Genomic DNA, 23672 nt, shown 5'->3' with positions numbered 1-23672 from the left:
CAGTCTCAAGCAATTTTCGTCTCAGCCTCCCAAGTAGCTGTGATTATAGGTGTGTATCACAGCACCTGGTGAATTTTTGTACTTTTAGTAGAGACGGGGTTTCGCCATGTTGGCCAGACTGGTCTTGAACTCCCGACCCTTAAGTGATCCGCCCGCCTTGGCCCCACAAAGTGCTGGGATTACAGGCGTGAGCCACCACACCCGGCCTTTTTTTTTTTTTTTTTTTGAGACAGTCTCATTCTGTCGCCCAAGCTGAAGTGCAACCTCTGCCTCCCAGGTTGAAGTGATTCTCCTGCCTTGGCCTCCCAGTAGCTGGAATTACAGGAACATGCCACAATGCCACAATGCCTGGCTAATTTATTTTAGTAGAGATAGGGTTTCGCCATGTTGGCCAGACTGGTCTCGAACTCCTGACCTCAGGTGATCTGCCCACCTCGGCCTCCCAAAGTGCTGGATTACAGGCGTGAGCCACCACACCCAGCCTGGACCTCACACATTCTTTCTTGCAGAGTTACCTAGCCACAGGCAAGTCTCCATTGAGCTAGAAATGTCTGTGGCAGCTCTGGGGTTGAAACACACACCAATTTATTTTGTCTATGCTCTTTCCATGGCAATACCCAACACTCTATGGAAGCTTAATCAGCTTCCTTGGGGTGGGGGGGAGAGATAAACCAGGATATAGACACACGCTCCATCACCTTCAAAAGGAAGAATGTAGGTCAGCATCTTTGCCACTACTCTAAGTGAAGCAGCCTATGATCCTGGCAAAAACTGCTAACCACAAGCCCATCCCATCCCATCCCACTAAAACTCCTACCACCTTCCTGAAGCTCTCAGCTTCAGGGAGAAAAGCCAGCAAGGAAAGGGCTTTCTTCCTCAGCAGTCTGAATTACACTTAAGACTTTACTGACAAACATATATCAGCTTTTGCTCCCACAAGGGCAGCGGAAGCCAAGCAGGGACACTAAGTCTGCTTCACGCATCATTGACAGAACCAACCCTGTTCCAATTGCTAAAATCTTAAGAGCAGCAATGACCTAGAAATTGACAGTGAGGGGAGAAGTAAAGAAAAGGAAACTAACAAATCAATAGACAGAAAACCCTATTTCCAAAACCAGGGGAAAGGGAGAGAAAGAGGGGAAAGAAATTTGGCCCCTTTGAATCTACCAATGTGATTTTGGCTGGAAGCCAGGGAGGATACATAGCAGCCCCACTTCGAGTCAAGCCATGTTCCTGACTCAAGCCCTACAGTTAAGAGGAAGGCGCCAAGCCTCAAAGACAACGAGGTGGGGAGGCTGCTCCTTATTGGGCAGGATCCTACTGTGGACACAGAACAGACAGCAGCTGCCCACAGTGTGGAAACAAACTGTAAAGCAGTCACGTCTCTTAAGGCTGCAGCATCCAATAAAATGTAATTTAAATCAAGCTTCGCATCTGTTCTCAATCCCATTCAGTCTCTGCTTCCCATCAGCCTTCGGACAATCTTTGCAATTATGCCTGTTAACCCTTATAGTCCCAGACACTTTCCAACCTTCTAGGTATAGAACTGTGTTTCCATGTTCAAACTACCTTCAGAGGGAATGAATACTCTAGTAAAGGAGTGTGAGAACCACATTCAGACTCATGCCTACAGACTATCTTGTGCTACACACACCAGTGGGTAGTGTTCATTTCAGAGGGCTCTCTCTGCTTTCCTTGCCTCTATCCCATACCACCTGTTGTAGCTCAGGTCACATTACAAGGATACAGTGGTCAGGATGGATGAAACAGTGGCCAACAGATCACTTGCACACGTATCAAGTTCCCAAATGGAAGGCCATGTCAGAAAGGTAGAGGCGGCAGCAGGAGAGCTCAGGGAAAAGCAGACTTGATCACTGGCTCTCAGATCATTCATATCACATATGGTTTACATTTCAAGCATTTGTTTCAGTTATGAAAGGACAGCAATCTCCCGAACAAATCAAACTAGAACTTCCCCCCTTCCCTCAAAACTACCTCAGCCTCAAGCATCCCCTTTCAAAGTAGTCAATGTTATAAGGGTGCCCTCTGGTGTCTCAGTCACAAATTGCCATTTAATGCCACCAAACCAAACCCAGAAGACTCTTGATTAACCAACCATACGGATTAATTTATCTAATAAGACTGGAAAAAATGTGTTTAGATGAAAACCCAACCCGAAAGTATTCATCTTGAAACAAGTGGCTTCATCTAAGGGCAGCAAAGACTGTGGGACAGCCTAGGAAGGAATTTTCACATTGACTTCTGAAAGCTTGAGCTCTCTTGAAATCTGATTGCTTAAAAAGACAAAGAATGCAACTTGAAAATAAATATATTCACAATCTGTAGAGTTATAGTCTCCTTATGACCCCAATGCCCTTGGGAGTGCCCAAGAAACTCAACGAGTCTAAAATGCCACAATGTCGTAGTATCTGCACCGTGAACATAGTATACTACAAAACAAAATAAATTCTTTAACCAGTGCCCTCCAAATCTCCATGTGGACTTGCTTGCATTTTTCTGGATCATTTTCATTCTTCTTACCCTAACCTTAAAGTTCTTAACAAAATACCTTAATGGCTGGGCATGGTGGCTCACGCCTGTAATCCCAGCACTTTGGGAGGCCGAGGTGGGTGGATCACTTGAAGGTCAGGAGGTCAAGACCAGCCTGGCCAACATGGTAAAACCCTGTCTCTACTAAAAATTAAAAAATTAGCTGGGCACGGTGGTGAGCATCTGTAATCCCAGCTACTCAGGAGGCTGAGGCAAGAGAATCACTTCAACCTGGGAAGCGGGTGCTGTAGTGAGCAGAGAATGCGCCATTGCACTCCAGCCTAGGCAACAGGGTGAGACCTGGCCTCAAAAACAACAACAAAAAAAACAAAAAAATACCCACTCATGTTTGAGCAAAGAGGTAAATATACACGCATTCCACTACACAGATCTGTACACTTGCAAGCACATTGGCTAGAGATACACAAGTGGTAGAAGTAGTGAATGTAATTAAAAAGAGTCTACCTGGTCACTTTTATGGGTAAAAATAGTAAGACCCAAAGATATTATTCTGTGCTAATATTAAAGAATCTATAGATTAAAATTCATTGGCTTCAAGTAAAAAAGGTCATATTTGTTTTCAGGCCCGAATGTGTAAAGCACTAAAATGAAGACTGTAGCTCTCTAAATGCCAGCTGAATACTTTCGGGTGGGGTGTAAGAGAAGAATTTAAGGCAATCCAGTAGCTAAGATATTTCCAATTAAAGCTTTATCTTTCAGAGCATGTTCTATTTCTTTCTCTTCAATCTTGAAAAACACCTGGAAAGAAGAGAAAAGGATTTTTTACACTGGAGAACTCACAAAAGCAAAGTTGTCAGTACACAAACTTCTACCATATTAAACTTTTTCTCGCAAAAGCCAAGCAAGTTAAACACTTTCTTTTTCCAATGGCCTGAAAAAATATTCATATCACACTCCCATCTTTACAGCCCTTAAACCTTACCTAACAAAAAACGACTTGTTTAACTAATTGTGGTCATCTTGTTTAACAATAAACCTTTACTTTAGCATCAATCTACAAAATAGGACAATTAAAAACACTGTCACAAAAAAGCAGTTGTACCTTTGTCAAACGGGTTTCCTTGTTTCTCTTTAATCCTAAAATGCCCCTGGCTTCCAAGAGCCCTGAAAGTGACAAACACTCTGACTGGTCCACAGCCGCCACCTGCTGTTTGCGACAGACTTTACTGTAGGCTTCATATAACTGGTAGGAAACAAGGGAGAACAAATGCTGCTTAAAAGTCACATTGCTTATAGCCTTTAATCATTTAAGAAACCTGAGTCTAGGTTTGCAAAAACTTATCTGAATACCCTATTTCTTCCTCTTTTCAATAAAATCCTTGAACAGGCTTCTGTAGATATTCCCGAAAACCTATACAGTAATGTAGGAAAGGGGCTTTATATATTTCCTAGAGAGATGCAGAAATGAAGGGGAGGATAGGGAAAAGATTAATGGTAAACTCTCAACCACAACCCAAGGGAAATGGGTGCCTTTTATATAGTACCAGTATTAATTCTCACTGTTAAAATCCATTTTAAATTCATCATCAGCTGAAGTATCATAGGCCTTTTGGGAAATACCTGCTCTGCAAAGCAGATTCTGATCTCTACCTCCGTTCCGTCTGCTTCATCCCAACTTACCTTCCCCAGAGTGACCTCTTTGATTTTCAACTGCCTGATCAAGAGCATCAAAGAACAGACCAAGATCTTCTGCTGAAGAGGGAAGGAATCTTGTGCTCCTTCTTGGCTCAAGGTCATCCTGCCACCATCAACTTCTGAGATGACTTGGGATATGTGAATAAGACCAACCCTCTTGGGAATCAGAGGCTCAGAAGGTGATTTACCTATAAATAAGCCAAGCTTAATTCGATTTCTAAAATATTGTGTGTATGTATGTATGATGAGACAGATGATACTAAGTTTGAGCTAAAGGAAATTCAAGTACAGTCACATGGTGGCAAAGCAGAGGTTTTTTTTTTTTTTTGAGACGGAGTCTCGCTCTCTCGCCCAGGCTGGAGTGCAGTGGCGCAATCTCGGCTCACTGCAAGCTCCGCCTCCCGGGTTCACGCCATTCTCCTGCCTCAGCCTCTCCCAGTAGCTGGGACTACAGGCACCCGCCACCACGCCCGGCTAATTTTTTTTGTATTTTTAGTACAGACAGGGTTTCAATCTCGATCTCCTGACCTCATGATCCGCTCGCCTCGGCCTCCCAAAGTGCTGGGATTACAAGCGTGAGCCACCGCGCCTGGCCAAAGCAGAGGTTTTAAATCTCTACCCAGAGGCCAAAGGATGAGAGATAATGCTATTCTCTTAAAGATGTCAAAATAACGTGGGATGACTTGAAAAGTAGGGTTACCCTTTCTCTGGGCCAAATATTGAGCTATTTTGTCCTATGGAATGTAATTTAATGTCAGAGGAACAAAACCCAACTCATGAAAGGACCAGAGAACTACTGTATTTTTTTTTGGGACAGGATCTCTGTTGCTCAGGCTAGAGTGCAGTGGCACTAGCATGGCTCATTGCAGCCTTGGCTTCCTGGGTTCAAGTGATCCTCCTGCCTCAGCCTCCTGTGTAGCTAGGATTACAGGTACGTGCCACCACACCAGGCTAGTTCCTAGTATCTCAGAGGTATAGAATAACAGAACCTTGAAGCAAAGATGGTGACTGTGCTTGGTAATTAAGAAAGGAAAAAAAAGGTCGGGCACAGTGGCTCGCGCCTGTAATCCCAGCACTTTGGGAGATCAAGGCGGGCAGATCACCTGAGGTCAGGAGTTTGAGACCAGCCTGCCCAACACGGCGAAACTCCGTCTCTACTAAAAATACAAAAATTAGCTGGGTGTGGTGGCAGGTGCCTGTAATCCCAGCTACTTGGGAGGTTGAGGCAGAAGAATCACTTGAACCTGGGAGGCAGAGGTGCAGTGAGCCAAGGCTGTGCCACTGCACTCCAGCCTGGGCGACAAGAGTGAAACTCCGTATCAGAAAAAAAAAAAAAAAAGGAAAAAAAAGTTGGAAAATTACCTAATATTTTGGATCAAATGAGTGGCTAAATGTGGTGAGTGAAGTCGCTGCCATATCAGCCCTTCAGATGGCTTCCCCAAATGACCTTTGAGGTTTGGTTCACTTGCCCAAGCTGATTAGCAGTAGAGCAACGCTTGAGAAAATGTCATTGGATATGCTAGCAGATAGCACTATCTTTTTTTTTTTTTGGTATTTTTTGTAGAGATGGGGTTTCACCATGTTACCCAGGCTGGTCTTGAACTCCTTAGCTCAAAGCAATCTGCCCTCCTCGGCCTCCCAAAGCACTGGGATTATGGGCGTAAGCCACCATGCCTGGCCAGATATCATCATCTTAATAACAGCCAGGGGTTGGGAAACTGCCAATAAACTGCATAAGACTATATCCTTAGCAAACTACTGTAGGAACAGAACACCAAATACCACATGTTCTCACTTCTAAGTGGGAGCTAAATGATGAGAACACATAGACACATAGTGGGGACAATACACACTGAGGCCTACAGGAGGGTGGAGGGAGAGGATCAGGAAAAATAACTAATGGCTTGAGCTCAGGAATTCATGACCAGCCTGTGCAACAAGGCGAAACCCCATCTCTACTAAAAATACAAAAAAACAGCCGGGTGTGGTAGTGTGTGCCTGTGGTCCCAGCTACTCAGGAGGCTGGGGTGGGAGGACGGCTTGAGCCTGGGAGGAGGAGGTTGCATTGAGCCAAGATCATGCCACTGCACTCCAGCTTGGGTGACAGAGTGAGACCCTGTCTCAAAAAAAAAAAAAAAAAAAAAAAAGACTATGGCCTCATCGTTTGGAGATGCATGAACTCCAAGACAGAAACATGTTCTGTAACAACCTTTGCCTGAAGTTACTTCCTGAAATCACTTGCAGTTGTCCCACAACAATTTACTTCTATAATATTACATTACCACAAAGGGATGCTGCAGAAGACTAATGGAGAAACCGGAGATCACAGATCAAGTAAGAGAATCTTAAAACTGAAAGGAATTTAGAAGTCTATTTTTACTCCCTATCCAATGGCCAAGTCCTCTCTAAAACAATCTCAACAAGTGGCATCTATCCAGCTTTTGTCTGAATATCTTCAATGCTGGAGAACCCACTGTTTCAAGGAAGTTAGTTCTAGTTATTATAAATTTTCTTCTTATATTTAGTTGAAGTCATTCTCCCTACAGCTTTCTGGAGCCATTGAAAGCCAATCTCAACCTGGTATGGTGGCTCATGCCTGTAATTCCAAAGCTGTGGGAGGCTGAGGCAGGAGAATCACTTTATCCCAGGAGTTTGAGACCAGCCTGGGCAACATAAGGAGACTCCTCCACCCACTGACTCTACAAAAATTTTAAAATTAGCAGTAGCTGGAGCTGGGGAGGCTGAGGTGAGAGAACTGCTTGGGCCTGGAGGTTGCAGCTGCAGTGAGCCATGATCACACCAGCCATAACTGCACCACTGGACTCCAGCCTAGGAGACAGAGCAAGATCTTATTTCACACAAAACGAATTAAAAAAAAAAAAAAAGAAAGAAAAGAAAAAAGCCAATCCCATACAAACCAAAGTCAAAAGATAGAACGTATAACCTCTTTACCTTTTTGAATTATGTTTGTGCTAGTGGTGCTCACAGGGGCCAGTGACAAGCCTAAATGTTACTGGTGGGGAAAAAGGAGGAGGAAAAGAGGATAATCTGAAAAGTTGAAAACGAGGAAGAAACCAGTATCTAAGTCTATACATTGGCATATATTGCCTACTATTAGCCTAAGCACTATTTTTGGCTACTTCTGAAATATTTTTAATTATTTTATTTTAGCAAACTGATGAAAAAAAGAAGAATTTCATGCAGAACTATAATGCCAGAAACAATTTTACTAACTCCCAGTCAGTGTAGGAGTGAAAAAGTAACAATCAAATCTTATTATTCTGTTTATAAAGACTAACACTGGATATCAAATACTGTAAGATATGTAGTTCATGGCCATTTTACATTTGCCACAACCAAAACAAGGCTGAGGGAATGGAAAATTAATTTTGTCATTTGTGATAGCATGTAGCTTACTGTAGTAATATGATCTTTTTACCTCTACCCTCCAGACTTTTTTAAAAGCTTGAGATATCCCAAGTTGAACTTATAATTCTTCTTATTATTATTCTTTTGGGACAGAGTCTCGCTCTGTTACCCAGGCTGGCAGTGCAGTGGCACCATCTCGGCTCACTGCAACCTCTGCCTCTCCGGCTCAAGTGATTCTCCTGCCTCAGCCTGCCAAGTAGCTAGGACTACAGGCGCACACCATGCTTGTCTAATTTTTTTTTTTTAAGTTCTGGGATACATGTGCAGAACATGCAGGTTTGTTACATAGGTATACATGTGCCATGGTGGCTTGCTGCACTCATCGACCTGTCATCTAGGTTTTAAGTCCCGCATGCTCTCCCTCCCTTTGGCCCCCACCCCCAACAGCCTCCAGTGTGTGATGTTCCCCTCCCTGTGTGCATGTGTTCTCATTGTTCAACTCCCACTTATGGGTGAGAACATGTGGTGTTTGATTTTCTGTTCCTGTGTTACTTTGCTGAGAATGATGGTTTCCAGCTTCATCCATGTCCCTAAAAAGGATATGAACTCTTTGTAGAAACAAGGTCTCACTATATTGCCCAGGCTGGTCTCACAATCCTGGGCTCAAGCGATCCTCCCATCTTGGCCTCCCAAAGTGCTGGGATTACAGGTGTGAACCACCCCCCCTGGCTTCACAATTCTTTTACCCAATTCTCCCTTATTTATCAGGCTTTGCTTTCACCTATATTAAGACCTAAAGCGCACACAACATAAGCACCCAGAGAGCTGATCCAACCTCATTGTCTACAAGTTTCATTTCTAGAGCTTGGAAAGAAAACTTACTCTGTCCCAGCCATTTACGCAATCAATACCCTGGGAACTCATTTCCAGTAATGCATGAACTATAGTACTGGCAGGCAAGATTGAAATAAAGTAGATGAAACAGACTAAAGACACAGACACACATAAAAATGGGTAAGTTTGGATTTAACTATGTTCATTTCATCTTTCTACCTCTTTCCTCAGAAAAGCTAAGCTTCCAGTTACAAAGGAAGACAGAAAGGAGATAAACTACTTACATTCAGACAGTGGTTTGAGAATAGTCTGGCTTTTGACATCTGACTCTACAATTTCAATAGCTCTCCTATAAAAAAAATTTCTAAAATTAATTTAGTCTGAGCCAAACCAAACACACCAAACCACCCACCTCAAAAGCAGGCACATTAATGACCATTGCTCAAAGACTGCAACTATGAGCAATGGTCATGTAGGCTAACATGGTTTAGCCTACACATATCCTATGTGTTAACTTTCAAATTATGATGTTTTATAATTTTAAAGCCCCCAAACAAAACTGGGTTATTTCTCAGATAAGGGGACTTAATTGCTTTGAAATAATTCATGGACGTCAGATTTGAGAAACTTCAATGGTTTCCTCCTAATAGATGCCAAGTAGGTCATCATACATTAAGCCAATGATAACATTTTGGATGAGGAGAAAATGTCATGGGTAGGAGAGAGGATATGTAGTGTGGGTGACTGACTAAAGGGAGCCAGCACCACCCATACACACCAAACCTAAAAGGGATATCTTCAGTTATATATACATAGGATATGCGTAGGCTAAACCACGCTAGCCTACATGACTATTGCTCATAGTTGCAGTCTTTACCCAAGTAGTTTGCTGATTAGGGGAAACTTTCAAATTCAGGATCACGCAATCTAGCAATAGGAAGAGCTTACTCTCCCACTGCTCTCTCCAAAGTACTTTGCCCACAGGAAGCCATAAGCCAGACCTAGGTCTTCTGTATGGCAACAGGGGGAGGTTGGACCAGCAGGCCAGCACAGCAAGTATCATTTTAATGGACCCAGTGTCCCTACTGGGAAGGAAGAAATTTCATCAGTTGGCACAGAGGCGTTCCCCAGCAGGAGGGGCAGGAGGACGGGAAGGGAGAAAGAGGTCTGGAGTACAACTGTGGGGGACCACCAACTGGAGGGAAGAAGGGGTGCTCACAAAAGGAAAGGAAGGGGAAAAAGTCTAAAGGCAAAGATGGTTCAGGTCCATAAATAAACCTGCTTGAGACCAGCTAATGGAAAAGTAAACTGGAGTCTTTTTTAATACAAATGTAATTAACCAATCTATAATCACCACAGGGAGTGCCAGCAACATCTCATTTGTTTCTCCCTCTGTAGGTAATGGACTGATAATGTTTCAGACATTAACACGGTGGAAATCCAGAGCTCCCCACTGAGAAACAAGTCCTCCTTTCTGAGCGTAAAAAAGTAGCAGAACAGAGCCTCTTAAGCCACATTCACTTGAGTTACATGAGACAATTAACAGCATTTCTTTTTTTTTTTTAATAAAAGAAGGCAACAGAGCCATAACTCACCTGCAAACATCTAGTGCTTTGCGAACATCTCCTGAAACAGCAGAGACTTTGCGCGCACAGAACTGAATTGCAGCATTGTCCAGAACCTGATCTCTAGATACCTTCAGACAAGACATAGAAGATGACAGTTTGAACCATAAGATTCTCCCTCTGTAATTTAGGTCCCAAGCATAAACATTGTCACATTTAACCCTAAACTTGATTGGCAACTCTTTAGGGTTAAAAAGATGCCTTTTCTTCTGATAAATAATGGAGACGTTTGAGAGTTTTCACACATTTAAGCATTTTGTATGGATGTGGGAGAAGTTCATAAATGGAAAAAAGCAATCAACTGAAATTAGCAAAAATAAAAAATCTATTTAGTCACTTTCAACAGAAAAAGTTTTTTCATAGGCCCTATTTTTTTTTTTTTTTTTTTTTTTTGAGACAGAGTCTCACTCTGTCGCCCAGGCTGGAGTGCAGTGGTGCAATCTCGGCTCACTGCAAGCTCTGCCTCCCGGGTTCACGCCATTCTCCTGCCTCAGCCTCTCCAAGTAGCTGGGACTACAGGCGCCCGCCACCACGCCCAGCTTTTTAAAATATTTTTAGTAGAGACGGGGTTTCACTGTGGTCTCGATCTCCTGACCTCGTGATCCGCCCGCATAGGCCCTATTTTTTAAAGGTCATTAAAGAAAGCACTTGAGGCCGGGTGCTGTGGCTCACGCCTGTAATCCCAGCACTTTGAGAGGCCGAGACAGGCATATCACCTGAGGTTAGGAGTTCGAGACCAGCCTGGCCAACACGGTGAAACCCCAGCTCTACAAAAATACAACAATTAGCTGGGCGTGGTGGCAGGTGCCTGTAGTCCTAGCTACTCAGGAGGCTGAGGCAGGAGAATTGCTTGAACCCGTGAGGCAGAGGTTGCAGAGAGCCGAGATCACGCCATTGCACTCCAGCCTGGGCGACAAGAGCAAAACTCCGTCTCAAAAAAAAAAAGCACTCGGGTGATTCCTCTAACTCCTTTTATTTCAACACGAGACACCCAGTAAATGAATGAAGCAGAAATTCACATAAAAATGTTCTCCCTATGGTCCATAGGAACTCCCTTGCTCCATTAATAAAGCAATCAAGACAAAAATATTTTAGAACTATTGTTAAATTTTCCTAGCATAGGTGATCCAAGGAACACATAATTTGGCAAAATAGTTGGCACTGACCTGATTAAGTCGATCTTGCAAAATAGTGACTATCTGGTTTCTGGTATAAGGTGGGAAGTTCAACAGCTGTGGCTTACATTTTTCTCTAGCTTGAAGCCTAGGCAGAATTCTATCTGTGAGATCCAGGGTATTAGCAATACCTAAGGAGGAGATCAACAACATTGATCATTGGTCAAATTATCCTAAAGGGAAAACTAAATCCTCTGAAAGCTAAATAAATTTCCAGTTATAGAATCTAGCATTCTAATTGTTGCTTCCCACTTGTCTCCTACCCCATCCCAATAGATAAGATGTATCTATTAGGTAAAATGTACATAGTCATTTAACTTTCTTATTTTGACACGGCAGAAAGCTGGTTTAAGATAAAATAGCTGATAAATAAGCTGAATATATATTAAAAAAATACTTTAGAATCACCATGTAACATTAACAATTGAGCACTAACCAATCAGCACCAAGCGAGAATTGCTTAGCCATGGCCATTCAAATAGCGTGTACAATACATCCTGGCCTTTGCTGTCCAGTTGATCCATCTCATCCAGTATCAACACACTATAAAAAGAGAAACAATTAGTATCCATATTCACCTTCTTAACCCTCTAATGTTTGATATAGGCTGACTTCAGGTCACTTTCCTAAAGCTGAGACCAGTTTAAAGATCATAATCTATCCTATCTCTAGTTACTGCTACAAGGATACCCCACATCATCTACAAGCAATCCAATTTAAAATTAGGTGTATCTTCCTTCTCTTCTTTCCCTTTAAGTTTATGTAACTATCCTTCAGAGAGCAAATATACAAAATGTACTTTTTATGGGCAACAGACCTTGCAGATTTTCACAGAGCAACATGAAGCAGAACAATACTTACATCATGGGGCCCTTCTCTGCAGTCATATGTTTTTCCAATTTCCTCATCATGTCCTTCCCAGCTGGCCTGGATACCTCTTCCTGACAAATCTCCTGAGCAATAGCTGGGAATACAGCCTGGGCACTCCTCAAGGACATGCAATTCAGCATGATAGTTTTAAAGCCTTTCAGTTCCTTCTGGGAAAAAAAATGCAAATATGGGAGTTATTTTGGCCTTAGAAAATAAAGATCTGATAGAGACTAAACCGTCTTTGAAGAGCTAACAGCACGTAAGGAAGCTCTACTTTCATTTGGAAAGATTTAAACAATGAAATTACAAATGTCTTATTTTGAAGAAACCCTCAATCTTCTAAACTTCTACTCTTTTCTTTTCTTTCTTTTTTTTTTTTCTTTGAGACGGAGTCTCACTCTGTTGCCCAGGCTGAAATGCAATGCCACAGTCTCAACTCATTGCAACCTCTGCCTCCCGGGTTCAAGTGATTCTCCTGCCTCAGCCTCCCAGGTAGCTGGGATTACAGGGATGCACCACCACACCCAGCTAATTTTTGTATTTTTAGTAGAGATGGGGTTTCGCCACGTTGGCCAGGCTGGTCTCCAACTCCTGACCTCAGGTGATCCACCCGCCTCAGCCTCCCAAAGTGTTGGAATTAGAGGTGTGAGCCACCACACCAGGCCTACTCTTTCTTAATTCTTTTTTTTTTTTTTTTTGAGATGGGAGTCTTGCTCTGTCGCCCAGGCTGGAGTACAGTGGCGCGATCTTGGCTCACTGCAACCTCCACCTCCGGGTTCACGCCATTCTCCTGCCTCAGCCTCCCGAGTAGCTGGAACTACAGGCGCCCACCACCACGCCTGGCTAATTTTTTTTGTATTTTTAGTAGAGACGGGGTTTCACTGTGTTAGTCAGGATGGTCTCAATCTCCTAACCTCGTGATCCGCCCGCCTCAGCCTCCCAAAGTGCTGGGATTATAGGCGTGAGCCACCATGTCCAGCCTTCATTTTCTTTTGAGACAGTCTCACTCTGTCACCCAGGCTGGAGTACAGTGGCGGGATCTCAGCTCACTGCAACCTCTGCTTCCCGAGTTCAAGTGATCCTCCTGCCTCAGCCTCCCAAGTAGCTGGGATTATAGGCACCTGCCACCATGCCTGGCTAATTTTTTTTTTTTGTATTATTAGTAGAGACAGGGTTTCACCATGTTGACCAGGGTGGTCTCAAACTCCTGACCTTAGGTGATCCACCCACCTTGGCCTCCCAAAGTGCTGGGATTACAGGTGTATGCCACTGTGCCTAGCCCTCTTTCTTAACTAAGTGCCAGCCAGGCACAGTGGCCTACACCTGTAATCCCAAAACTTTGGGAGGCTGAAGCAGGTAGATTGCTTGAGCTCAGGAGTTCAGGACAAGTCTGGGCAACATGGTGAAACCCTGTCTCTACAAAAAATTAGCTGGGCGTAGTGGTGAGTGCCAGTATTCCCAGCTATCCAGGTGGCCGAGGTGGGAGGATCACCTGAGCCCAAGAGGTCAAGGCTGCAGTGAGCTGAGATCACACCACTGCACTCCAGCCTGGACAACAGAGTGAGACCCCGTTTCAAAAACAAAACAGGCCGGGCGCGGTGGCTCACACCTGTAATCGCGGCCAACACCGGCGGATCACGAGGTCAGGAGATTGAGACCATCCTGGCTAACACAGTGAAACCCCATCTCTACTAAAAATACAAAAAACATTAGCTGGGCATGGTGGTGGGCGCCTGTAGTCCCAGCTACTCGGGAGGCTGAGGCAGAAGAATGGCGTGAACCTGGGAGGCAGAGCTTGCAGTGAGCCGAGATCGCACCACTGCACTCCAGTCTGGACAACAGAGCGAGACTCTGTCTCAAAAAACAAAACAAAACAAACGAACAAAAAATCCAAGTATCATTTTACCAAGAGTATCATAATTCAGACTCTCAATGTACCTTGAGGTCTTGCAGAATCCGGCTTAAGCAGGCAGTTTTTCCAGTTCCAGGAGCACCAGAAAGGTAAAGGCTTCCAGCTTTTTTCCCACAGATGTGTTCCCTCAGGAAATTCCTGATGACATCCATCTCCCTTTCCCTGGCAGGCAGCCGATCTGGGACAGCTGTGTTCAGGACCAGCTTTGCTTGCTGGTAGCAAGTGCCTATGCCAGACATAAAAGGTCAATTAGACACAACAGAAAGTGAATGAGAAGACCCACTGGGTGGTTTCATTTGGAGTCATCAGCCTTGGTTACAATGGCTGCACTAACAGTTGCCATGTAAGAACAAACCTTCTTGCTTGAATAGTCTCACACATGCAGATTCTTTCTCCAGTGGACATCTCTGCTCAGAATTTGTTGTGATCTCTTGACTTTTTCTAACTGAAGAAAGTATTTTGTTTTGGTGAACTTTGGCTAGTTCTCTTTTGCTAGGAGACTTAATTATCAGCTGATTGTCAAATACCAATCTTCGTCCCTTAAGTGTCTGTGAATGAGGGGGACCATTCTCTTTCTTGCCTTGCTTTGGTGGAGAACAAGGAGGTAAATGGGGAGTGTTGCATAGGTTGTCATCGCCTGAAACATAATAAAATAAAAATATAGTCACTTATAGCATTGGATAGTAAAAGGATGTGCAAGACCTCTGCCTCTCCCAGAAAGAGGTGAATTTCTACCTCAGTCAGAACCACCAAAATAAAATGCCTTCTCACTTAGCGGCAAATATTGGCCACCAGATGGCACCACTGATCTCACTACAGTAGTCCCTTTATCCACCGTTCTAGTTACCCTCAGTCTGAAAATACTAAATGGAAAATTCCAGAAATAAACAATTGACAAGTTTTAAATTGCATGCTGTTGAGTACCATGATGAAATCCCGCACCATCCTACCCGAGACATGAATCATCCCTTCAGCCAGCATATCCACACTGTATATGCTATCCACCCACTAGTCACTTAGTAGCTGACTTGGTTATCAAATCAAAAACACAGTATATGTAGGGTTTGGTACTATCCTCGATCGCAGGCAACCACTGGGGGTCTTGGAATGTATCCCCCATGGATAAGTGGGGACTACTGCATTTAGTAGAAACCAAATGGGTTTTAATAGGATGAAATTGTAAGGCTGTTTTGAAACAGGTTTTCTCAACCTTGGCACCACTGACATCTTGGACCAAATAATTCTTCATTGTCAAGGAGCTGTCCTGTGCATTGCAATGTCTAGCAGCATCCCTGGCCTCTATCCACTATGCTAGTAGCAACCCCCAGCTGTAACAACCAAAAATGTCTCCAGAAACAACCAAATCACCCCCTATTTAAAAACAAATGTTCCAAAACAAGAAAGAATTAACAACCACTGTCCTAAAGGATGGAAAATATTCATCATGTCACCTTGCTTAATTTCACAAATATTGAGGTAAGTTTCATAATACCATGTAACTACAAGGTAACTTAAAACACTGACAGAACTAAGTTCAGTATTAAGGAATTGAAGATCAGACCTACTAAGTAGTTCAGAAAGTGACCTCAGTAAGTGGCTTAACTCTGGAGTTCGGTAAGCACTTAGCAACCATTCTGAAAATAACTAAAATGAAGAGTAGTCTTAGGCCAGGAGCGGTAGCTCATGCCTATAATCCCAGCACTTTGGGAGGCCAAGGCAGTTGGATCACCTGAGGTCAGGAGTTCAGAGACCAGATTGGCCAACATGGCGAAACCCCGTCTCAACTAAAAATACAAAAAAAAAAAAAAAAAAAAAAAAAAAAGCCGGGCTTGGTGGTGGGCGCCTGTAATCCCAGCTACTTGGGAGGCTGAGGCAGGAGAATCACTTGAACCCAGGAGGCGGAGGTTGCAGTGAGCCGAGATCGCCCTATTGCACTCCAGCCTGGGAGATGGAGCGAGACTCTGTCTCAAAAAAAAAAAAAAAAGAAAGTCTTAACTGAACTTAGAAAGCTTCTTCAAAGGACACACATCTTACCAAGAAAAGAAAGGTCACGAGCTGCTAGTGAAAAAGTGATATAATGTATGGTTTACCCAGACGTTTCCTGGGGCTGAGAGGCAGGGCTTTTACACGAGGAGAACAGGTTACAGCTTGGACATTTGTTGGTTCTAGTTTGGCATCACTGGAGTTTTTAGTTTTGCTCAATGCCCGAGACAGCTTCTTTTTTGGAAAACTGATTGTAGCCTGTGCCTGGGATCGGGTTTGAGGCATGATGGCAGCACAGCTAGATAAAAAAAATAAGAGGACAACTAGTCAATATGTGAAAGTGAAGAGAAAATAACTAACATGGAATTTATTTATACTGATGATTAACACTTATTTCCTAAGTAAATTATGTTATCACACTTATTTTAGCATTCACTTTTGCTTCACATCCAAATCTATGCAAGAACAGCTGACATTTGTTGTCCACCTACTACGTGGAAGGCGCTGTTATAAACACTTTAGGTACCAACTCGTTTAACAACGATCTTAGAGGTAGGTACTATTATTAGCCTTTATTTTACACATGAGAAAACTAAGATAAACAGTGGCCCAAAGTCACAGAAAAACGGGAATGTAACCCCAGGCATCTGGTGCCAGAGCCCAAGTTCTTAACCAATTGAGCGATGCAATAACAAGTTACCTGAAATGGGCCGGGCGCGGTGGCTCACGCCTGTAACCCCAGCACTTTGGGAGGCCGAGACGGGCGGATCACCTGAGGTCAGGAGTTCGAGACCAGCCTGACCAACATGGTGAAACCCCGTCTCTACTAAAAATACAAAAATTACGGCCGGGCGCGGTGGCTCACGCCTGTAATCCCAACACTTTGGGAGGCCAAGACGGGCCGAGACCGTCCTGGCTAACACGGTGAAACCCCGTCTCTACTAAAAATGCAAAAAATTAGCCGGGCGTGGTGGTGCGCCTGTAGTCCCAGCTACTTGGGAGGCTGAGGCAGGAGAATCGCGTGAACCCGGGAGGCGGAGCTTGCAGTGAGCCGAGATCGCGCCGCTGCACTCCAGCCTGGGAGACCGAGCGAGACTCCGTCTCAAAAAAAAAAAAAAAGGCCGGGCGCGGTGGCTCACGCTTGTAATCCCAGCACTTTGGGAGGCCGAGGCGGGCGGATCACGAGGTCAGGAGATCGAGACCACGGTGAAACCCCGTCTCTACTAAAAAATACAAAAAATTAGCCGGGCGCGGTGGCGGGCGCCTGTAGTCCCAGCTACTCGGAGGCTGAGGCAGGAGAATGGCGTGAACCCGGGAGGCGGAGCTTGCAGTGAGCCGAGATTGCGCCACTGCACTCCAGCCCGGGCGACAGAGCGAGACTCTGTCTCAAAAAAAAAAAAAAAAAAAAAAAAATACAAAAAATAGCCAGACGTGGTGGCGGGCGCCTGTAGTCCCAGCTACTCGAAGAGGCTGAGGCAAGAGAATGGCTTGAACCCGGCGGGCAGAGGTTGCAGTGAGCCGAGATCGCGCCACTGCACTCCAGCCTGGGCGACTAGAGCGAGACTCCGTCTCAAAAAAAAAAAAAGTTACATGAATTGATTTATATAGAACTTCTAGTTTCCTCCCTCCAGGCACGCGGGGTGTCTTTATCACCAGTTCAGCCCAGAGCCCGCCACATTTAGTCTCTTCTCTCCCAAGCCCTCACACTGCAGCTCAGTCTTCCCTCAGTTCTTTCCGCCCCTGCACTCAGTCCTCATTCTAGGCAGCTCTCAACGCACCCCAGAATATTTCCTTCCTACAACTTTCAGCTCCTTCACACCACGCACAACTGCTAGAACTACCCCCAGGGCACCTGCCCTTACCCTGATCCCGATCTCAGACCTCCAGCGAGCTCAGCTCTTTTCCCTTCACCTCACCTCGGGCCTCGCCGGAACCCGCAGCCTTCACCCAGCTCCGCTGCCTCACAGACCCCAGGCCTCCTCGAGCAATCCTCTCCTTTCCACCTCCTCAGTGCAGGATCCTTCTCACGTCTGTCACACGCAGCCTCACGGACTCACCACCACAAGCCCCTGAACAAACTGCACACCTGCAGCAGCAAACTCCAGCCGTGCTCGCGCCAAATCCGAAAGGCCACAGCGTTCCCACCTCCCGCCAAAGCCCAGCCTCGATTCTGATTGGCTCTAGTCACAGAGCCGTTCGCCTTGGGCACCGCCTCTTTGTTTGCTACCAATCCAGTGGAAGAGTTACAGCCAATGAGAGAGCCCCAAGTCTTAGCGTCGCTGTGAAGCCACGACCACTGAACGGGGGAAGAGAATCTACATCCGGGGCCTCGGTGGAAAGACGCGCGATTGCGGCAGGGCGACTCTGGGTAAGGCGGGCCGGCCTCGCCGCAAAGCACGCTGGGAGGCGTAGTCTTTGCTGCCGCGCAGTCCCGCTCTTCCTTCGACTGCAAGTGTCAAGATGTGGTTCCCCTTCTCACTGCCTAACGTACCCATTTGTATCATCCTGATGGGCTAGATTTTCAGAACCGCTACACGATACCTACCGTTTGGGTTCTGTGCGCCAGGTATGATGCTAGGCACTTTATGTTCCTCTCTAATGCTCAACCTCGCAAGGTACAAAGCAAAGCTGTATACAAGGTTAAAGATCACAGAATCTTGGTGACAGTAAAGAGCCCAGGATCCAGATCTCCTGATGGCTAAACTAGTGATTTTTATGGTAAAGTTCTACACACCTATATAAAGAAAAACTATGCTTCATCATAGTATCTCTTTATTTGTGCTTCAAAGGTGAGAAACAGAGCCAACTCTTTGCTTTTATTTCGTTCAACGTAAGAATATTATGTTCTGTGCATCTTCTTACCATTAATCCACACATCGTGGGGAGAGAATTACGACCCCGTAATTTTAAAATCTTTTATGGCGAAACACTAGGATTTCAGGGCCAGGGAAGACAGCTATATAGAAGAGGCAAGCTGAGTTTTTAATGAAAAATATAAATTAGCGCAGTAATTTGAAGGCCAGCTTCCAAAGCCAGTAACTCATCTAAGCCTCAGGTTCCTTTAGAGGCCAGAACCCAATTCTAGGTGATGGTAAACATCTATCTTTTACCCCTCAGTAACAAATAAAATAGAGCCGTAAAGCCTAGAAAGAGGGAAGCAACAATATTACGATCATCAGTGAATTGGTACCTAGTTCATGAAGAGAACCAATATTGAGTGCTTATGTTTATGCCAGGGGCTGTGCTCAGTATTTTACCTACATCACCTTATTAATCTTCACAAGCACCCCCACGAAGCTGGTGTTATTTCACTTTACAAATGAGGGAACTACAGTAGAGGGGAGTTGAGGAAACTTGCCCAAGGTCACACAACTAGTAAGTGGAAGAGCTAGAATTTGAACTCTGACCGAAAATCAAATTCTTGACCACTTTATCATAGGGGGATGATTAGACAGATTCAGGTTCTAAACAAGAAGAGATGGTGGAGTACATTTCGTGAAGGCTTTTTAGCAGCTGAAAACTACAAAAGTGAAGAGAATGGGCTGCCATGAATGGAGAAAGTTACCACACAATGGAAGCTTTTTTTTTTTTTTTTTGAGACAAGTCTCGTTCTATCACCCAGGCTTGAGTGCAGTGGCATGATCTCAGCTCACTGCAATCTCCACCTCCTGGGTTCAAGCCATTCTCCTGCCTCAGCCTCCTGAGTAGCTGGGACTACAGGCACGTGCCACCACGCCTGGCTAATTTTTGAATTTTTAGTAGAGGGGTTTCACCATGTTGGCCAGATTGGTCTCAAACTCCTGACTTCGTGATCCACCCACCTCAGCCTCCCACAGTGCTGGGATTACAGGCGTGAGCCACCGCTCCTGGCCACAATGGAAGCTTTTAAAAGGACTAGATGGTATTTCTGATGTCTTAGTAGGACAGTAGAACTCAGGAAGCAGCCTTCACTGTTCATACTTTTATAATATGGGCACCTAAAAATTGCCCTTAATAACCTGAAATGGTAATGTGTACCCAGCCAGCTGTAAGGGGTGGTTATGGTAAACAACCTACCTCGGTTACAAGAAGACAGCAGTGGAAGCTATGAGTACTTAGCATGCATATTGGAACCTATGAAAACACCAGGAAATGGCTGGGTGCGGTGGCTCACGCCTGTAATCCCAGCACTTTGGGAGACTGAGGCGGGTGGATCACGAGATCAGGAAATCGAGACCATCCTGGCTAACACGGTGAAACCCCGTCTCTACTAAAATACAAAAAATTAGCCGGGCGTGGTGGCGGGTACCTGTAGCCCCCGCTACTCAGGAGGCTGCGGCGGGAGAATGGCGTGAACCCGGGAGGTGGAGCTTGCAGTGAGCGGAGATCACGCCACGCCACTGCACTCCGGCCTGGGCGACACAGCGAGACTCCGTCTCAAAAAAAAAAAAAGAAAAGAAAGAAAACACCAGGAAACATAGCAGTGGCCCAAGAAAAGCCTACAGGTGTAAATGACCACCGTGGAAGCAGGCAAATAATCACAGAATGTCAGGACTGAAAGGTTATCTACCTGAAGCTTTTCCTTTGCACTAATAATGATCCTCTAGTAACATGATGCGTACACATTGTATTGTTTCTTGCTTCTGTGTCTTTGTTTTTGCTGTTTCCTCTGTCTGGAATGCCACTAACCATCCATCTACTCTGGCTAACTCCCATAAAGCCTTTTAATACCCTACATAGGTTTCTCCTGGTAGCTATCCTGAAGTCTACTCAACTATGAGTTCCTTGGAGTCAAAGACCATGTCTTAGCCTTGCACAGTGGCATGCATCTGTAATTCCAGCTACTCGGAAGGCTGAGGTGGGAGGATCCCTTGAGCCCAGTTTGAGGACAGCCTGGACAACATAGGGAGACCCCATTTCCAAGTTGGAAAAAAAAAAAAAAAGGCTTTTTTTTTTTTTGGTTATGTAGTCTCGCTCTGTCGCCCAGGCTGGAGTGCAGTGGCGCAATCTTAGCTCACTGCAAACTCTGCCCCACCGGGTTCAAGCAACTCTCCTGCCTCAGCCTCCTGAATAGCTGGGATTACAGGCGCCCATAATTTTAGTAGACAGGGTTTCACCATATTGGTCAGGCTGGTCTCCTGACCTCAGGTGATCCACCTGCCTCAGCCTCCCAAAGTGCTGGGATTACAGGCATGAGCCACCGCGCCTGGCAAAAACAGACTTTTCATCTTCATATTGTAGATGCCTGGTACAGAGTAAAGTGTACAATAAGTGCTTGCTGAATAAAGGAATGGAAAGGACATTCTTGCCAAGTGGACATCCACCCTTTGCATAAACACTTGTGGCTGGAGAGCATATAGTCCTTTAAGTCTCACACCCCTAAGCCTAGGAATGGAGAATGAATTCAATTATGTGTGAAAATGATCCAGACTGGGCTCCAGTGATGTCAGAGGCAAAGCATTTCCCCAGTTACTCTCTGGGGCAGTCAGAATCCTGAGGGTGACATATTTCTAGTTCTAATTCATTTTCCATAGTTCCTTTACCTCTCTTTGCAGAGTACTAGGAAGTTGGAGACAGGCAGCTTTCTTCCAGTGGGTCGTTTAGTTAGTGGTTAGGTTGGGTTGGGAAATACTTAAGAGGCACATTCATGGCAAGCAGCTCTGCCTTAGTAATGGAAGGAAAACTAGTGTCCTTGTCACCTGCTAACTCATACACAGTATCACGGAGAAGGAATCAAATCATACTAGAAGAACCTGTCTGGCATCCTTTTGTGTGAGTGTATGTGTGTAGGCACACACACACACACACACACACACACACTAGCAATACCATCACAATGAGACAGAATGAATTATAGGGTTAGGAAGTCGAAGGTCATTTAGGCAAGCTCCATTTGCAGGCTATTTCAAGTCAGGAGGAACAATTCAATCAATAAATAGGTAGTTTATTAACCATATTAATAACAATGATGGGTCAAATAATCAGAGATTCAGCCCATCTGGGAAGTACGGATGAAAATGAAAGGAGTCCTTTTTTTTTCCCCCTCCCTCCCTCATCCTCATAGGTTTTTATATCTAAATTATGTGAGAGTGATTCATACACACACCCATTATGAATCAGTAAGAGAAATAACTTCAAGACCTTTGCTAGTGATGAAAGTGCAAGTTAAGCTCATTAAGCCTTAGTGGTTATGATGTCAGCTGACCACAGTAAGGAGAGAATGTCTGGTTGAATTTTTACACCTAAAGTCAAAGTTCAAGAAAACCAGCTAAGATTCAGCTGAAAAAACAGTGATGAAAAACAGCCAACACCCACATAAAAACAGATACACACATTCTGTATGCTTTGTCCCCACCCTTCTTTTCTTTAGCCTCAATTTGTGAATCTGCCGTGCAACACAGATAGAATTATAAGAGATTCAAGGAAAAGGTCACAAGGCCAGGAAGCCTCCTAGGTTCCCTGAAATCATGGGCAAAGGGAAGTTAGGTGGAAATATAAACTAAGGACTGGCTGGGTGCAGTGGCTCATGCCTGTAATCCCAGCACTTTGAGAAGCTGAGGTGGGACAATCACTTGAGCCCAGGAATTTGAGACCAGTCTGGGCAACACAGGGAGACCCCGTCTTTACAAAAAACTTTTCAAAATTAGCCGGGCATAGTGGTACACACCTGTGGTCCCAGCTACACGAGAGGCTGAGGTGGGAGGATCACTTGAGCTTGAGAGTTGGAGGCTGCGAGTGAGCTATGATCACACCACTGCACTCCAGCCTGGACGACAGCAAGATCCTGTCTCAAAAAAAAAAAAAAAAAAAATTAAATAATAAAATAAGGACCATCAGAATCTCCCAGGAAGGGTAACTAGAACTCTAGAACTGTAATTTTCTTTTTTTTTTTTTCTTTTTGAGTGCAGTGGCATGATCTCAGCTCAGTGCAACTTCCGCCTCCTGGGTTCAAGCGATTTTCCTGCCTCGGCCTCCCAAGTAGCTGGGACTACAGGCATGCGCCATGTCACCGGTTAATTTTTGTATTTTCAGTAGAGACAGGGTTTCACCATGTTGGCCAAGCTGGTCTTGAACTCCTGACCTCAAATGATCCACCCGCCTTGGCCTCCCTGAGTGCTGGGATTACAGGCATGAGCCATCGCGCCTGGCCAACTAGAACTGTAATTTTCAAAATACAGCTGGAGAGGAGGAGGGAAGACCCTCAGAAAGCTATAGATGAGTCTGCCTAAGTCAGTAGATCTACTTTTTCAAGGGACCTGGAATCAAACCACTACACTTACCCAAATTATGAGGCAAAGGTTTTCTCCCCTCTGTGCCACCACTTGAGGCGGCATTCCAGACAAGAGTACACAATTTTCACTTTTTGTTTTTAAGCAAGGTTTAATTAAGCTGCACGGCATCCAGAAGAAAGAAATGTACCAAAGAATCCAACCTGAGACCAGATTATACATTTTAGAGGGGGGGAAAAATCAATGCTATTTGGGAGAGGGAGCACTGTAATCAGAATATAACTCCAAAATAAATCATACAATAAATTATTTTCTAAAAGAAATTGATCCACATGCAGACAGATGAACACACACACACACGCACGCACGCACACGTGTCATTCTAGTCATTTATTCAGTGTTGACTGTGACTTCCATGGAGGGCACCATGAGAAAGGACAAAGGTTAGACATGAGAAAAGAAGGCTAGGCCCCATCTTGCCACCAGTGGA

General features: G+C 44.7%; 1 protein-coding gene across 11 annotated transcripts; it reads right to left on the bottom strand.

Annotated features, from left to right (window-relative positions):
• Window positions 1-2311: 2311 nt before the first annotated feature.
• Window positions 2312-23175, bottom strand: CDC6 (cell division cycle 6). Of its 11 annotated transcripts, none has more exons than XM_055256061.2 (12): window positions 22621-23175; window positions 16082-16272; window positions 14347-14628; window positions 14018-14217; window positions 12071-12246; window positions 11646-11752; window positions 11201-11340; window positions 10005-10105; window positions 8694-8758; window positions 4192-4394; window positions 3614-3754; window positions 2312-3309 (listed from the first exon to the last, which is right to left on the bottom strand). In XM_055256061.2, the coding sequence occupies exons 2-12, from the start codon at window positions 16257-16259 to the stop codon at window positions 3220-3222; spliced, it is 1683 nt and encodes a 560-aa protein (XP_055112036.1). In that variant the 5' UTR covers window positions 16260-16272; window positions 22621-23175; the 3' UTR covers window positions 2312-3219. The 11 variants fall into 11 exon arrangements, with proteins under 11 accessions (XP_055112036.1, XP_055112034.1, XP_055112035.1 ...); XM_055256059.2 differs by lacking the exon at window positions 22621-23175 and adding an exon at window positions 18032-18319; XM_055256060.2 differs by lacking the exon at window positions 22621-23175 and adding an exon at window positions 18061-18319.
• Window positions 23176-23672: the final 497 nt, after the last annotated feature.

This window comes from Symphalangus syndactylus, chromosome 20 (genome assembly GCF_028878055.3).
Source record: "Symphalangus syndactylus isolate Jambi chromosome 20, NHGRI_mSymSyn1-v2.1_pri, whole genome shotgun sequence".
Classification (NCBI taxonomy): Eukaryota; Metazoa; Chordata; class Mammalia; order Primates; family Hylobatidae; genus Symphalangus; species Symphalangus syndactylus.
The sequence above is the reverse complement of the archived record's forward strand: the minus strand, read 5'-3'. Positions and strand labels throughout refer to the sequence as shown.

Bases quoted from the DNA above. Each gene is read 5' to 3' on its own strand.
- CDC6 (XM_055256061.2), bottom strand. From the start codon at position 16,259: ATGCCTCAAACCCGATCCCAGGCACAGGCTACAATCAGTTTTCCAAAA. The intron at 3,755-4,191 runs GTAAGTTGGGAT...GTTTCCTACCAG, and splicing joins AAGAGGTCACTCTGGGGAAG to TTATATGAAGCCTACAGTAA. The intron at 3,310-3,613 runs GTACAACTGCTT...TCTTCTTTCCAG, and splicing joins AGGAAACCCGTTTGACAAAG to GTGTTTTTCAAGATTGAAGA.